The sequence below is a fragment of the Argiope bruennichi genome, chromosome X1 (genome assembly GCF_947563725.1).
Source record: "Argiope bruennichi chromosome X1, qqArgBrue1.1, whole genome shotgun sequence".
Lineage (NCBI taxonomy): Eukaryota > Metazoa > Arthropoda > Arachnida > Araneae > Araneidae > Argiope > Argiope bruennichi.
In genome coordinates, this window is record NC_079162.1 from 7,513,438 (window position 1) to 7,529,544 (window position 16,107).

The 16,107-nt window shown below is 31.0% G+C and overlaps 1 protein-coding gene across 1 annotated transcript in view; it reads right to left on the reverse strand.

The window, feature by feature from the left end:
* The window catches only part of LOC129958605 (muscle-specific protein 20-like), a 75,592-nt gene extending 60,721 nt beyond the window's left edge, over window positions 1-14,871 (reverse strand). Inside the window, exon 1 of the mRNA XM_056071203.1 lies at window positions 14,711-14,871. Coding sequence (XP_055927178.1) covers window positions 14,711-14,761 — 51 coding nt within the window. The 5' untranslated portion in view covers window positions 14,762-14,871. The remainder of the gene's footprint in view (window positions 1-14,710) is intronic.
* Window positions 14,872-16,107: the final 1,236 nt, after the last annotated feature.

Consider the following 16,107-nt stretch of genomic DNA (forward strand, 5'->3'; position numbering starts at 1 on the left):
AGAAAGTTCCGTAGACCGTGGTGGAATGAAGCTTGCCGAGACAGTCACAAGCAGCAGAAAAAATTATGAAACATCTTTCGAAGGTATCCGACAACAGAAAATCTCATCCCTTTAAACGAGCCAAAGCCCTTGCTCGTCGAATTCGCCATCGTAGTCAGAGGGAATCTTGGATATCCTGTGTCTCTTCCATTACATCCACTACTTCCATTAAAACTTTATGGAATAAGGTGAAAGCAGCTAATGGGATTTATCATGAATATTCCGTTCCTGTTTTAAATACGGGAAATGTGATGCATTAACACCCATTAGATATAGCCAATATTCTCGGTCAAGCATTCGCACAAGTTTCTGCAACTGATTCGTATAGTCCTAATTTTCTGGCAATAAAGAATCGCGCAGAGCAGTTGTCTTTGTTGTTTAATGTCTGAAGAACTTTTCCATACAATTGCGAATTTAGGATGTCAGAACTGGATTCTGCCTTGTCTCGAGCACATGACACCAGTCCAGAGCCTGATGGAATCACATACCATTTGAATTCAACTCTTTCCAATCTGTTATTGTTATTTAACAAAATTTGGACAGAACAAAAGTACCCTGCACAGTGGCAGGAAGCTATTGTGATTCATATCCTAAAACCTGCCAAAGACAAATCGGACCCTCTGAACTACTGACCATTAGCTCTGACGAGCTGCCTCTTCAAAACTTTAGAACATATGGTCAATTCTCGTTTGAAGTTTTGAATTAGAGAAACAAGGATGCATCTCCCTATTGCAGAATGATTTCCGTAGAGCACGGTCTACTGTTGACAACCTCATCCTTCTCGAAACTCAAATAGGCAATGCATTTGTTAGAAGAAATCACCTTTTATCTTTCTTAATCGATATTAAAAAAAAGCATATGACCATATATGGCGTCATGGTATACTTTGAACGCTTTTTAATCTTGATTTTAGAGGAAACTTGTCTATCTTTTTAAAAAAATTTTATCTTATCGAATGTTTAGAATTCGTGTGGAAAATTTTAATTCGAATAATTTTATTCAAACTAAGGGTGTTCCGCAGGAAAGTGTTACACGTTTTATTATCCATTTTAGCCTTATACTTAATGTTTTATTTCCATCCATTCAAGGCACATTATGATCTCCTGCCAAAGGAGCAATATGAATTTGATAGAGCAAGTTGCTGTTAACAAACTTGTGGATGAAAACGGGCATACGATTTCTCCAGAGAAAAGTCAGTGCGTTCACTATTGCGGGAAACGGGGCATTCATTTGTATCCTGAAATCCATATTCGGAATGTCGCAATTCCTGTAGGGGATGAATTTAAATTTTTGGGAATAATATTTGAGTGTAAGTTCATTTTCCTTCCGTATGTTCTACATCTGCGGAAGAAGTGTGACAGGTCATTAAACATTCTCAAGGTACTTTCTAGAAGAGAGCAGATCGCACTTCCTTGCTCCGAATTTATCACGCAATAGTTTTATCCCCGACAGATTATGGATATATGGTGTATAGCACAGCGCTCATAAACACCTTTTATTCGGCGATCGATCTCCTTCCTGTTCAAGATGCCAAATGATTTTAACGGTTCTGCACATTTTAGTAGAATGTCCTGATTTTAATCATGATCGTTTAAGATTTTTTAATGCTTCAACAGTGCACATGCAAATGCTTGTAGGGGAACGTCCCCACAAAAATCTTTTTAAACTTTTAAAAGCAATTGGTTTTTATCATCGTATTTAATATTTCATTTTGTTACCAGTTTTTTATATCTTGTTCGTAATATTAAGAGACACTGCCATTGAATTTTATCAATCAGTTTCTACTTTAAATATTTTTGCATAAAGCCACGCTTTTTATATTTTAACCATATGTCTATCGCAGTATGGTCAGGTATGGCTCTTTGGCCAATAAACCCGACAATCCAATCCAATCCTCTCACTTCCTAAGGTCGGTGCTGGAGAGTGACTATATCTGACATTTAAAAAATTGAAGTGGATTGGTCATAAAATTCAAACTTCAATGTTATGATCAATTTTTTACTAAATCAACATTTTATCATAAGATTGACGTTTGCAAATGATGCTTTTGATAAATTTTGGATCACAGATGTTTCAAGCGTCATAAAAAACTGGAATAAATCGGCTGTCACGTTCAATATTTACACAACATAAGGCAGAAACATTTTGATCAGTTCTTCCAAGAACTTAGTTTCTGTATTATTGATGAATCCAGAGTCATTGAGCATGTCATGAGAGACATTCAACGCTTTAAGGTAAAATGTTTATGCGGCACCACATTTTACCAATTTATTGACTATTTAATCTCAGGGTTGGCCATATGGGGGGGGGAGGTACGGCGGATGCTAAGCACCAGTTCCCGAACGTGATTAAGAACTAAAATAATATTCTGAATGGGAATAGTGGAATGGAAAGAATAGGGGAAGAAATTTAATTAGAAGTTTTGAGCATATTTACAAAACCATAAAATTTTAAGTAACCTTAAGATTTTTAACCAGCTTCGCAATATCTAAAAATTTCCGCTCCCTTTAGAAACAAAGTTTTTTTGAAATGTTTAGCAAATTTACCATTCAATCCTAGAATGTGGGCTATCCCTACAACAATTTAATTATCCATATTTCTTTAATTCAGTACTGGGTAGTAGGACAGTAGTCTTTAATTCTCCTTAAAGATCAAATATTCCTGGAATGTTCAGTAAAATCAGTCTTGCAGTAATTTTCTTTTCTCTTTCTAAAATTTTATTAAGTGAGCATCTAAGGAAATATTTGCATAATTCCATACTAGACTTAGTATACTCGTGTCTACCTCATATTCAGAAATAATTCGTTTTTTATATTACTTTACATACTTTTAAGTGAAGTAGCCCTTTGCTACACTTCCTTGAATCTTACAGACAAATGATTTAACTTTCCGTGTGTCCCAAATCCTGGTAACGCAATTATCTGCTTACAGGAATGTTGAAGCTTTGATATATAATTTACATATTCTGATCTAATGTTATTTAACAAATGACATGGTAGCATTGAAACAGAAATGGGCCTGAATAGACTCCAAAAATCAATTGATAATGTCTATATACGATTTCATCATTTTCATGCTAATAGAAAAATCCTAAGAGATCTTGATGTACTGAAGCAACACATATTTGGAAAAGGCAGCCAGTAGGTTTAAATTAGTTATAGTTACGTCTCGTTTCGAAGAAAAAGGAGAGTTATTTTGGACTAAAGCTTTTAAATTTGGTCCGATGATTCGGATGATGCCTAAGCCGGCATTCTCCTATCCAAATTTCCGCTGCTTATAAAAGAAAGGCTAATGGATTTCATAAGTAGCAGGCACGCTTACATGGCGGTTCATAGGTGGAGTCAGATTTGGAGCCTGGATCCGGAGGCGACAACTTACCTCAAAGCACCCGCGACTGATAAATATTTGATATATAAATAAAATATTTGGTATGAACTCATTAATTCAAGACATGCACCACAGGCAACCATTGAGTGAAGGATTATTGCCTTCCCTTGCTGATGCATCATTAAAAGACCTTACTCTAGCTATTATAGAAACTTTGTTATCTAAGTCAATGGGGAAGATTCCAAGCTTAATTTTCACTTTTAAGTTTAGTAGAGAATTGTTAAATTACTTTTAATGCTCCCCATTCTCAAAACTCGACTCACTATTCTTTTAAGCACATTTCCTTGGTAATATTTTTATTGATTCGCCTTTGCCTTTCATCAGTTTTATTATTTACGGACTGATCTTCAATTATGAAAGGTAATTATTCATCAAATCCTTTAAAACTAGGAAAGTATATTCATAAATTTCCCCAAATTCTATGATTAATAACATATGAACTGACTGTTGTTGAATGTTGTAATTGTTTACAACTTCTACTTGATTTCTGCCCTTAATAGTCTCAATATTTTTCAGTTTTTTAAAATTTATTTATTATTATTTTTTACATTCAATTTGAAAAATACACACACGTTTTCCAAATCTCATCAGGATAGTTTATTATTTCGTTGATTTATCCATTTAATAAAAACCCAGCCTAGTTGAGTTATCTTCAGTTTTATGGCATTTTCAGATAGAATTATACCAATTACATCAGTACTCAAAAGATAATCAGGCACTTCTACATCTTGTTTCTATCATTCCCGATAAGAATTCCACTTAAGAAAATAATTCTTGCGCTTATAAATTCCATTACCAGTTCTGATTTCGCTTAGTAGAAAACAATTCAGTTATCTGCATATGTTTGATCCAATTATACGGCATTGGTTTCATACAATGCCTCTGGTGACAATTATATAATAATCTGAAAAAGAAAGAAGGGAAAAAAATGATTGCTGTGCGTTTCTCGAACTACGACCAAAAATTAAGAAAATCGTTTGGTTAAGTACTCCATTTTGTTCATTCGAATTCTAGTTATTTATGCTTTCCCTTAGCATTAGGCGAAATCCCAATTTCAATTCTAGTGTTTGTTGCCATTGTATATAATAGTGGCTGACATAAGAGAATTTATATATTGTGAAATGCTTTCACAGAGGAACTTATTAAAGAAATTTCTTACCAGTTAAAAAAGGCAATAAATGTAAAATGTTTGTTAGATACAATATTTTTATCTAAGCATTTCAAAGAGTACATATACTCAAGTCAAACACGAAATATCACTTCGGAGTTCCATTTTAATTGTTGCTTATATCCACCCTGCCTTAAAGTATACGGATTTAGTTGAATTATCTGGACGGCAATGAAGCGGGACAACTGGTCAATACCAACTCCAGTGCACCCTCCTTCACAGGCGACTCAGCTCTGTGCCTACTAGAAAGACGGGAATGAAAGATGCTCCTCCCCATAGCTGGGGTCTCCAGCGGAATCAAAATATAGCATAAGTCAAACTAAAAGTGTCAATCGAATTCATGTTCCACTGAACTCCAAATCTGAGTGAAAGAAAGCAAAATCCACCTGAACCTGAGTCTAATGAAAAGGAATTGAATTCTTATTTCAGTGGTGTAGAAGCGTGAAAGGTCAGAGAAAGGTCAAGGCGAAGGCTAAATATGACAGGGACGAACCATTTCAAAAGTTGGAAATTTTAGTTTTCGTACATAGGTAGAAGTGGAAGTAATTTGACAATAAAGAATCTTTCTGATTTTAATGAGAATATTTTTTGACCATCTATTTCAACATAGTTCAATGAAAAATGGAGCGATTCATTGTGAAAAATGAACTATCTCTTTCAATTTCGCATAGAGGAGAAAATATTGGCATCGTCAAAAAAAACGAACGACGAGATTTTATGACATCTCCCTAAAAACGAAAAACATCTTTTTTGACTTAACCTATCCGTTAACTCAAAAACAATAAAGAGCTAGAAAGGTGAAAAATGAACTCCACAATGGTAGATTTAAATCAAATTTTAGATCAGTTCTGTCAGAAGGAAGTCTGTTTGCTGCACACAAATACAATATCTAAGTTGAAAATTTGTATATAGTTTAATAACTCAAACATACCAAATCCGTTTATTTGTTGCTGGTTTGCTGGATTATATCTTTGTGTACATAATATGCAACGAGCTTGAAAAATGAATTGAAAATTGCCTATGTGGAGTCCTGTATTTGTTTCCTTTCATTATGTGACGTCATATTGTGGAAGCATGAGAGATGTTAGAATATAACAAGGGAAGAAGGGTTTTTAATCTTGCAAAGCTCGTAAATATTGCTTCCTCTGTCCCATAATAATAATAATAACAATAACATCAAGTCAATATTTAAATGGGAATGATCGGAAAAAGTAAGCTGTAGAGCGAAACTTAGATCAAAATCTATGTTTCATGACTTCGGTTTTGACACATTTTTCAAACACTCATGACGAATTATAGCTATTTTTCAGCCACTCATAGAGATCAATTGTTTTATTTCGGTTGAATAGCAGCCCATTGTAAATGTCAAATGAGTTTTCAAGCGAAAATCGAATTGCGACTGTCCATTTCTGAATGCATCAAAAGAAAACGAAAAGTTGTAGAAAAGTGCATTGACGTTAGCTGCCAAACCATCTCATTTCATACTAATTCTTTGAAAAACAAACCTGTGGATGTAACTGCAAAGATTATGGATGAAAATCTGAAACATATTTCTTTCAGCAGAAGAGAAATCAGAAGCTCATGTTCAGTGAAATTTCCAAATCAAATTATTTCGCCTTTTGAAACAAAAGGAAAATCCACAAAACAATTTTCCTTCAAATGCAAAGCTTTCCTTTCTTGGGCAAGAAAGGAAAGCTTTGCAGCCAAGAGATTCTACCTACAAGTTTAAAATATAATTCCAAAAAATATTGAAAAATCCAGAAACTATCTAAAAACAACAAAATAAAAATGTGAGATAATATTTTTAATTTTATCTAGTTTTTTATAATAAATGCTGCGCTCTATTATAATAAATGCTGCTTAAATTTTAAATAATGCTGCGCTCTATATTTATTTTATTTCATTATGGTACAGAAAGAATATTCGATGCGTTGAAGGAAGGAATTTTTATATGCTCATAGAAAAAGACATTTCTTATGATGAAAATGGTATTAAGTTCTTTATCAATTTAAAACATAATTTTCATGATTTTTTCTAATATCAGATACAAGAGTTCTTGTATTATGAATCCTCTCAAATTGAGAATGGTCTTCTTTATTTTGTGTGGCAGTATTATAAAAAAAGAATCGCCTCAGCGTTTTTCTGAGGAATATTTTATATAACTACCCCTAAACCTAAAAGTGTGCGATAAAATACAAACCTAATTGAGCAAATTCCATGATCGTAAGTTGGTATTTGATGAAATTTTATAACTCTGAATTCCAATATCTACTTTTTGTTAGTAAAAGTAATTTAGACGTGGGATATGTGTACATTTCTATATATTGTAGTCAGCAATATTTGGTTTTAAATAAGAACTTATTTAATATTAGATTTTAATAATAAATTTTTTAACAACAATTTTTTATTATGTATTGTTTCATTGGCATTTCAAATCTGAGACATCCTTTTATTATTATTTTATACATATAGCTTTCTATAAAATATGAAGTAGGGCATAAATCACCTTTTTTATACTTATATATTTGTTTTAAAAAATTAACCATAATGTATGTTATTTTAAAATGTTTCCGATAAAGTAGAAAATAAATGGAATTTCAATCTATCGGAAATTATCTGTGCAGGACTTACTATATATCTTATTTTTATTATGATAAAATATTAATAGAAAAAAATTGTAAGATGTAACAATTGTTGTTCTTAGTGCTATCAGAAAGATTTCCTATAGTTATCGTTCAGAACGGTACCTTAAAAAAATATGTAAAGCCTTTCTATGCTGTCTTTCGAGTTTAATCAAATAAAAGGAATTTTCATGTCAAGAAATTTACATCTTTCCGCAGAAAGTAATTTGTTGTAAAGTGAAAAAATCTACATAAAATTCTTTGAGCTATTAGTTTTTTTTTATTGCTCAAAGATAAGGATTTATATAATATATTTAAATGAAATTATATTTGTAAAATTTATTCATTATTTGATAAGTAGGGTCAGTGAGGGTAACTGGGAACGAATTTTTCCTAATGTTTCCTTCGCTTCAAAATGTTCTCATGAGAAGGAAAATGTATATATTTTATGTGAAGACATAGTCATGTTCTGAGGGTTCATTGAACAATATCTATTTTATCTTACTAATTAACCTGTCTTAGTTGCAGCGACATTCCTAATTATTTCGGTTTGTATCGGAGAGAATATGGGGTTATTGGGAATATCTGTTTCGACTCCTAATTTCAGTAATGAACTGATCTGAAAAGAATATATTTGAAATGATAAGAAACGACAGTTTCTTGCCACAAAATTTATTTTGCAACTATCCTGAAATTCTTCTTTTTTAAAGTTTTCTTGAATAAAAACATTCTATTTCATGAAATATCGCATATAAACTATCATAACCATTTAGTACGTTCAATTTGGAGTCATTTATAATCGCTCAATCTCCAATCTTGTTGAGAAAAGTCGGAATATGAATCTTAATAAAAACAGAAATGGTTGAACATTTTAATATATGAGAGTTAGAAACTCATTTCATATGAATAAAGTAAGTCATTCAATTTAATAGGAGAAAATAGAGCTCTCATTTCGAGTAGAACATCAATCTCTAATTCAACTCATTTTTTTTTCCTGATGTTTACGTTGCTTGAAAAAAATCTACTCCTCAATACGATCAGGTGGAATCAATTGATCAGCAACTGTCAACTATCATTAATGCCTCAACAATTTGTTAGTTTAATCAAACCTGTTACATTGAGCTCACTTCCATCATTCTTTTGGGCGGAGTTTTTCACTCGGGTATCTTGGATGAAAATATACATATGGGTTTGAAAAAGATAAACCATGCATGATGCCTTTTTTCATTTCCACAACCTCCATTTCTCATTGTCAAAATCATCATCTCCTTCAACAGCACTTTTCTTTTCTTCTTTGCAGTCAGTTTTCTTGTTGTTTTTTTTTTTTTTTTTTTACACTTGATATCAATCAGAATAAAATCATTTTTGGTAACCAACTTTCATATGTGAAAAGTATCATATATGTAGATTACAAAGTGGTTTCTTTAAAAATATCCATTGTTAATTTGGCATAAAATAATAAACATTATTGGCAGGACATGACACTACCAAGTTCCTAAACTTTATATCACTTCCCGTCAAGTAATAAATTATTCAAAATATATAAAGAATATAAGTGTTTATTACATTAAAAGCCTGGTTTTAACTTCCCAGGTTGAAAATTGTCAAGAGTCATTGAGAACACTCTCCTGTTTCTTAGGAGAAAGCCCAAAAGTAAAACTAAAAACTAAGTTTTGTTTGAAGATAATTGCAACTAAAGTAATCAAAATAACACTGAAAATGGATGGAAAGTGTCCCTCTAGAATGCCCTAAAGAAGGCATATGTTTCCAATCACTAAGACTTCATTAGTCACTGTTACTAATTGTTCCCACTTGCTCTCCTTGACCCTACAGATAGAAATGCAAAATATTTCCAATATGTGATTTGGCTACCATCATCAAGTCATTTCAAATATTTTATTCTAGAATTCCTCTTTCAATAATCCTGTAGGAAATTTGTTTTGTCGGTTCATTCTGAGAAAAACAGAAGGAAATGTTACGAATAAAAAAACAGGTGTCACAAATAAATTTAAAAAAATTATTCAAGTTATCGCATGTCACTTTTTCAAAACCCAATTATCCAAGGTGTTACTTTTATATCACATTATACTTCAAGGTCAAAATGATTTCTTTCGAAAAGGAGAAGCCCATCGCATTTTTGCGTCTACCATTAGTCGTGAAGAAAACCCTCAATGTCTTTTTTTTTATTGAAAATAACTTGGAATTCTTTTTAAAAAATGGGGGAAGGTTAATAATGAAATGCGCAGTTTTTGAGAGTTCGGCAATGAAAGAGAAAAAATCACAAGTAGCTTTTGTAAACTGGATGAAAGAAATGCGCCTTCGCTGATACAAAAGAAAGAAGCGAACAGAAAAAGATGAAGTGTTGATGAATTGGTAGAGAGATTCCTTCTTAAGAAAGAAATACAATATTGAACCTGACAAACAGAGAGTTCGCAGTTCCAAAAGTTTTTAAACTCGAAATGAAAGGAGAAATGCATATCAAAACAGAAGGGAAAAATGATACACGAAGCAACTTAAGTGTTTGGAGAAATAGCAGTGTCTTTAAAAAAGAATTAAAATGATTCTTTTGCATTTGTTTGGCAAAATATTGCCGAGCGGATGCAATGGTCGATCTGAATCAGTAAATGAAATATGGCTTAGAGCTTAAGATGTGCACTCACTTGCAGCCATGTTCTTGATTGTCCTAAATCAGTATATATGTTACTTTCGCTTTTTCGTCTACGAAATATACTAAAAATAAGCATACTGATCATCAAAAGTTTCTAGATTTTGATGCATCTTCACATTTTAGACATTCTTAAGATAGAGAAATCTATATTTAAAATGACGTTAGTCTTTTCAAAACATGATAGTTCAAAAAGAGAAGACGGTTGATATATGAAATTTGGCAATTATTTTATCACAAAAATGGTAAATCTGCAATCAATTTTCAAAGGGTTGATCATTGTTTCACGTGAACTCAATAACTCAGAAAGTATTTCAGAAGTAATGAATTTGAGCATTTTTTGTTTATTTCACTATTGCACATTCTGTATTAAAATACAATATCAAATTCCGACTCTACGATGAAGTATTCAAGAAATTGAAAAGCCTTGTTAGTATTTGTTCTTGTACTTCTTTAGTAAAAGTTTGTGTGAATTTAAAAAGCGACACATGACTTTTAATCAATCTGTGTTGCTATCAAATAAATGAATGCGGAGATACGATAATCTCATTTGAAGTTGGCTTAAAAGAACAAGAATTTTTTACTTTTCTCCAACCCGATCATTTTTTGATTTCTTCAGTTGAAGTTTTGCAAAATATTATTAAACACAATTTTTGTAGTTAAAATATAAACGCTATGTTCCACTGAAAGGAATGATTCTAAAAAATGTCAAAAATATAATTATAAAATTAACTTAATATTTATATATTTTTGAATTTAGAATTTTTTTTATACATGACAAATAAGCAGCCAAGAAATTTTCGTGAAAATGCTATTATTCCCATAATTTCCAGGACGAACATCAAACCTATATTTGTTCTTACACTTTACCGAGAACTAGAAATTGTCCGCTCCGTCAATGCTTTGTTTTATTTCCAGTGGGCAAGACTAACAGGCATTGTTATTAAAATAGCACTATATTGTGGAAAATACAAAGGGTTTAAAAAAATCCCAAATTTTCCTACAAGTATTTTGCTTGTAAAAGGCAGAATTTTCAACCATATCATACGTAATTTACAGAATATATGGCAAAATAATATTAAAGAATTGTGTTACAATTGGAAGTATTATTTTATATATGAGTATTTTTAGTAAATGAATTTTATCAGTGCGTGCGCAACATATAGCATTCACATTTGTAAAGCTAGATACATAGGACCACTTGTATCAAAATTCCAGTTGAATTATTCAGAAAAATTGCAGTGAATTCAATGATTCATGAAATTATTCTCCGAAATCCTAAGAACGAGGGATTTTCCACAACGTCTTCCCAATTTTCCTCTTTTTTGCATTTTCGAATAGTTCTACTGAATTTTATGACAGGTTCAGATAGATGATATTTTATAAATCTGAAGAGGCATTTAATATGAATGACTCGAAGCTCCAAGTTTAAAGAAAAATAATTGGTGGAAAACCTTTTGCCATTAGGCTTTTAGAGACTAACTGAAATTCAGCTCACTGTGATGCCGAAACCTTTGTGAAATTTAATGGCATTCGATTGAAATTCGATAAATGATGCTTTATTGAACTGAATAAGAAAAAAATATGTTTTTGTATCGCGCATGCACAGAAAAAAATTATTAAAATGACTCATTTTTCCCAATGTACATAAAATACTCCTAAGATTTATCATAATACTTTAATAATATTTTGTCATTTATTCTGTAAGTTCTGTATAATTTGGTTGAAAACTCTGTATTTTATAAGTAAAAAAAAGGTGAGAAAATTTGGGATAAAAAAACAAACTTTATTTCCTCTCGAATATATGTTTTAATTTTACAAAAGTGCAAGTAAATAGTGTTCACAAGAAATAAAACCTTTTTTCAACGTTTCAAATCATTATCTGCTTTCTGTTAAATAAAGTGAACCTTTTTTTTTTTTTTTTTTTTTTTTTGCTTTATCAATTTTTGGTTGGTACGCAAAAGCCCCCCGTTACCGAATCTTCACGAAAAACTGAGAGGAAGTCTATTTTCTACATAGCTGAATTTCAAAACCATGTAATGCAGCTTTTTGGAGATATTCGAAAAAATGTGTCCAGCTCCTTTAGTAAAAACCTCTAAGAAGAAAATCCACGAATCACCGTAAGGCTATACGTCCGATCATCTTATTCATCGTCTATAAAATGTAAACGTTCACTCCAGTGAGAATCGTGTCACATTGTTTTCATCATTGGATGTTGCGGATTCTTGATAATAAGATGTTTTTGTGTTAAAATTCGGATAAGTAAATTATTTAACTACATAGGAATGGATAGAAATATAGCAGTTATGGTGTTAACGAAAAACTCATCATTAATAATAAATTAAATTAAAACAGTTTTTTAAAACTCAAACTTACTAGTATAATAAAATGTAGAAATTTTTATCTTAAGTATTTTTCTTCTTTAGTTTATAATTTTTATCACAGTTATTATGATCACTTGAATTAATTTTTCTCATATTTATTTCAAGGTAAATACCATCAAGTACACAAAATTTCAAATCTCTAGCACACCAGGAAATGAGCACAAATTAAATTATTAAATTCCATCAAATAAGTCATGTTGAATAAAATGACCAAAAATATCTTTTGATATATGAAAAAAAGTGAGATAAAATAAAGAGAAACAGAATAATTAGGTGAGGAGACTACGAAACCAAATTTAGAGAGCAGAATTTGGGATAAAGTAATCATTATTAAAGGAGTTTTTTTTATCAAAATCGCACGCACATTCCAATTACGATGCTATTTAAAATGCCAAATTATTTTAATAACATAGCATCAAAGGAAGTGGCAGATGATAAAAATGCTAATCTATCAGAATTATTTGAATCAATCACTTAGCACGCATTCTATATATGGAAAAGTGTGAAATACATAAAGACATCATCATTTTTCTGTTTTAAAATGAGCAGTTTAATACAAATAATAGAAATTTTAAATATAAAATCTTTGCACAGAATGCCAACAATTTACGAATTATAAGAAAACAAAAATAATTCATGAACTATACCTTTGTTGTTATATAAAGAATTATAAATGTCTTCTCATCAAGTCATAATTACAAATAAAGTTATTTCTGATTTCGAAATTACGTACATTTTCATGAACAATAAAGTTTTTTGGCCAAATCTCTTTATTGTCATTAATTCTCCATCCAAACAGAAACATACACAAATAGAAATTTCTAGCTTTTTCTTTAATGGATTACGACTAAAAAATATTTCAAAATATGTTATTTTTATTCCTTTTCAGATTCAGCTTCATTTCACTTTTGATTGGGATTTACAGTGAAGGTATAGAAAATCTGTGCTTCAAGCTGGCGATATGACATCTTCCACAATAAATAAAAAGCTCTAAATTTATAAGAAATATGAAACTGAAATGAAAATCCCAAATTTCGGATTCTATTCACTTCGTTTCTAAAAGGTAACCAATCATTCTCAGGAAGAATGCAAAAGTTTTGAAAAATACTCAAATGATTCACTAGAAATTTAAACATGACCTTATAATTTCTTGTTTTCAAGAAAATTAAATGGAAATTTCAAAAGGTAAAATCTGTCTTTGTTAGAAATCTCCGAAATATTTTAAAACTATTTTAATTAACAAGATTAAAATTAGTATTTCATACATGTTTTTAATCATAAATATTCGAATTAATTAAATTTTTCAGCAACGCTTATACATTTTTTAAAAAAATGGATTGATTTTTATTTGTATAATTACCAATTTGTGTCTTTCAGTAAGTAAGTAATTCCCGGTCATTTATTCATAAAGAGATTTTTGTTATAAGAGAAATCAGTTCGTCGAAAATATGGGAATATTGGTCTTTGAAATAAAATTTATAAAAGAAGGAAAAAGAAGGAAATCCATTATAAGCAAAGAAAACTGATGCTTCCATAATTAAAGAAATTAGATAATTATTTGTCTTTTCTTCAAAATTTTTCACAGAAAAAAAAACTTCAAACTTTAATCTTCAAACAAATCTTATTTGCACATGTTAATAAAAAATAGTTCAAATGAAGTTCTTTAACTTTAAACTTCTTCTCCTTTCGGTCTAAGATTTAATTCCTCATGAAGAAGAAAAGAATGAGTTTATTTTACTGAAACAATATAATTTTTATTTTATTATAGTACTGCGTAAGGATTCTTCGTTTTAAATAGTTCAGAAGTTTCTACATTCTTCTTTGAATTCATCCAATAGTAATTCGAAAGAAAGATGATGAAGCTAGGTTTCCTTTTTATTTTACGTTTGTTGCATTGAACATTTTCGATAAATCGGGGTCTCAAACCTTTTTAGTAAAGAAATAAGAAAACCCCTGCAAAGCTTCAAATATCTAAATTTTAATATTCATTAAATTGTATATCTCTAAAGAAATAACCAGATATCAATTAAAACGAGGCTTCCTGTTTTTGATTTTACTCTAAATCTGAGGTAGAAAATGGAAATTTTTAGAAAGCGAAAGAAATCTGCATATGATATGATAAAATCCAGCAAATTGTAAGAGATTATTCCCCAGTTTCGATCAGATTTGAGAATCTTAACCTCCGTTTCAACTGATTCTATCCATCAGATTGTAAAGATATTCTTTATGATTCGTACAAAACAAAACAGCTTTTATCACCCAACTTACTTGATTTGTATTGAGTATGCTAAAACGCTATAACAAATCACAATGAGTACTAATTGACTGACAAAGAATTGATTCAAATATCCAAATCGTATCCGTAATCGTCACATGAGAAATGATACAAAACTAATCAAAGAAGTCTTCCACAAAATAGGACTGCAATAATCAGTTTTGAGCATACCTTGTTAGCAATTTGAGCGCTGAGACCGTATGCGGGACCTCTGTAAGCCATACTGTCAGACTAGATGATTCGCAACTCTTCTTGTTCTGATCTGTAACAACCTCAGTTCAGGATGAAAGTGGCGCCCAAAATATCACTCCACCACCCACGACTAAAGCTTGAATCATATGAAGACTTCACGGGGCAAAAATGAGCGCATGACGTCACTTGAAGTAGAACGCATGCCTTTGAAACTCCTCTTTTGGGTGCACTTTGCCAAGAGATTGAGAGCTCAACGAAAGACGTCTTTGTTAAAATCGCGCTGCTAGATTAGTTTTGCTTTTTTTTTCCCTATATCATCTGATATGCCAGATGGAATTGGATGAACTTAAAAAAAGGAACAGGAAGGAAGATCTTTCAGAACTGTAAACAAACCAACACGTTAGTACTTTATTAATCTATCCGAAGTGCAAAAAAGTCTATTGATCTGATAACATGATACATGTTTTTTAGGAGCTTCAGAAAAGACATTCGTCAATACATGAAAGAGAAAGTTTGTTTCAAAATAACGGCAATAATGTCTATACAATTAACAAATCGATTAGAGGAAAGTTAACCATAAAATATATGTAAAATTTAGAAAAGATGTCTGCTATTGAAAGCAAAGAAATCCAGTTCATTTAAGAAGACACATTTTCTTATAACTTTGTAAATTTTCTCAAAAAAATTATTGCAACTGTTTCGAAACATTTTTAGCATGATTTTCGATATAAAGCTTTATTTCAGAGTCCTTTTGCAAGTTTTAATTTAGAGACTTTGCAATTATGGTTAAATTGACCGATACGTTATTTAGAAAAAGGCTTTACAATCTAGCGAACCAATTTCAAACGGCTAACTTGAAATTGGATCCCTAAAATTATGCCGAATAATACTCATTCTAGCATATTTTTAACCTTATTGTAATTAAATATTTCTATACGAAGATTCAGAAATTTCAGTTTGTGAAAAATCGCTCTTCATTTAGTTTCTATTGGACATAAATTGAAAATGAAATCCCTGCAATGCTGATATCTTCTCTGAATTCTGACGGAATTTTTAATATAAATTGCCCTATATACAGTATTGGCAAGAAATAAATTACCCACTTCAGAGGGCTCTAAAATACGTTCTATTGGTCCAAATAATATAAAATTTGAATTACAGATTATTCAGATGATGCGCATTACATTTATTAATTAAAAAATTCACTAATAGACGGCGTTGTAACACAAATGGCATTTATTTGTATATATTGAAAATGTGAAACATAATTTGCGTTACAGCGCATGTCTATTACCATTTTTCTTTGGATAAAAAGAAGACGGATTCTGCACCAACATTAGTTTCATTTATGTTCGTCATGCCTACGTTGCAAGAAA